The sequence below is a fragment of the Aspergillus nomiae genome (assembly GCF_001204775.2).
Source record: "Aspergillus nomiae NRRL 13137 chromosome Unknown contig01001, whole genome shotgun sequence".
NCBI classification, from domain to species: domain Eukaryota; kingdom Fungi; phylum Ascomycota; class Eurotiomycetes; order Eurotiales; family Aspergillaceae; genus Aspergillus; species Aspergillus nomiae.
In genome coordinates, this window is record NW_015379053.1 from 1 (window position 1) to 650 (window position 650).

The following is a 650-nucleotide window of genomic DNA, read 5'->3' on the forward strand; positions in this document are numbered from 1 at the left end:
ACAGGGGAACCATGCCATAAACTAGCACTCACTATCACACCCTCTAAAATCCACGATCATGGACCCCCCAGAACCCCAGCAACAACCCAAACCAGGGAAATTCCGCTTCAAGTCATCAAAACCCAAGTCCAGCAGTTCGCGACGAGACGAGCCCAGCTCCACCCACCACCACCACCACCGGCACAGACATTCCTCCTCTCACCGCCACAGATCCAGACGCCATCATCGGCGACGCTCGGCTTCCCCGACTCCGGACGAACAGCCAGGCCTCAACGCTGACGCGGCGTTCCGGGAATCTCTGTTCGATGCGCTGGGTGACGACGAGGGCGCCGCGTACTGGGAGTCTGTGTATGGACAGCCGATTCATAATTATGCCGTGCCAGATGTGCCGAAGGGGCCGAATGGGGAGCTCGAGCAGATGGATGAGGAGGAGTATGCGAGCTATGTGCGGACGAAGATGTGGGAGCGGACTAGGGAGGGGATGCTTGCTGAGCAGGAGCGGTTGAGGGCGGAGAAGGCAAGGCAGAGGAGACGGGAGGAGAGGAGGGAGGAGGATCTGCGGGAGAAGATGCGGTTTGAGAGGGCGATGGAGGAGAGCTTGCGGCGGGGGAAGGAGAGGAGGAGGGTTAAGGCTTGGGGGCGCGTTTGGG

The 650-nt window shown here is 60.5% G+C and overlaps 1 protein-coding gene across 1 annotated transcript; it reads left to right on the forward strand.

Annotated features, from left to right (window-relative positions):
* Positions 1–58: 58 nt before the first annotated feature.
* ANOM_011917 (uncharacterized protein) lies at positions 59–625 on the forward strand (the record flags this gene model as incomplete). The annotated part of the gene is made up of 1 exon (XM_015557169.1): positions 59–625. A coding segment is annotated over one exon (567 nt), but the record flags the coding sequence as incomplete, so codon positions are not given.
* Positions 626–650: the final 25 nt, after the last annotated feature.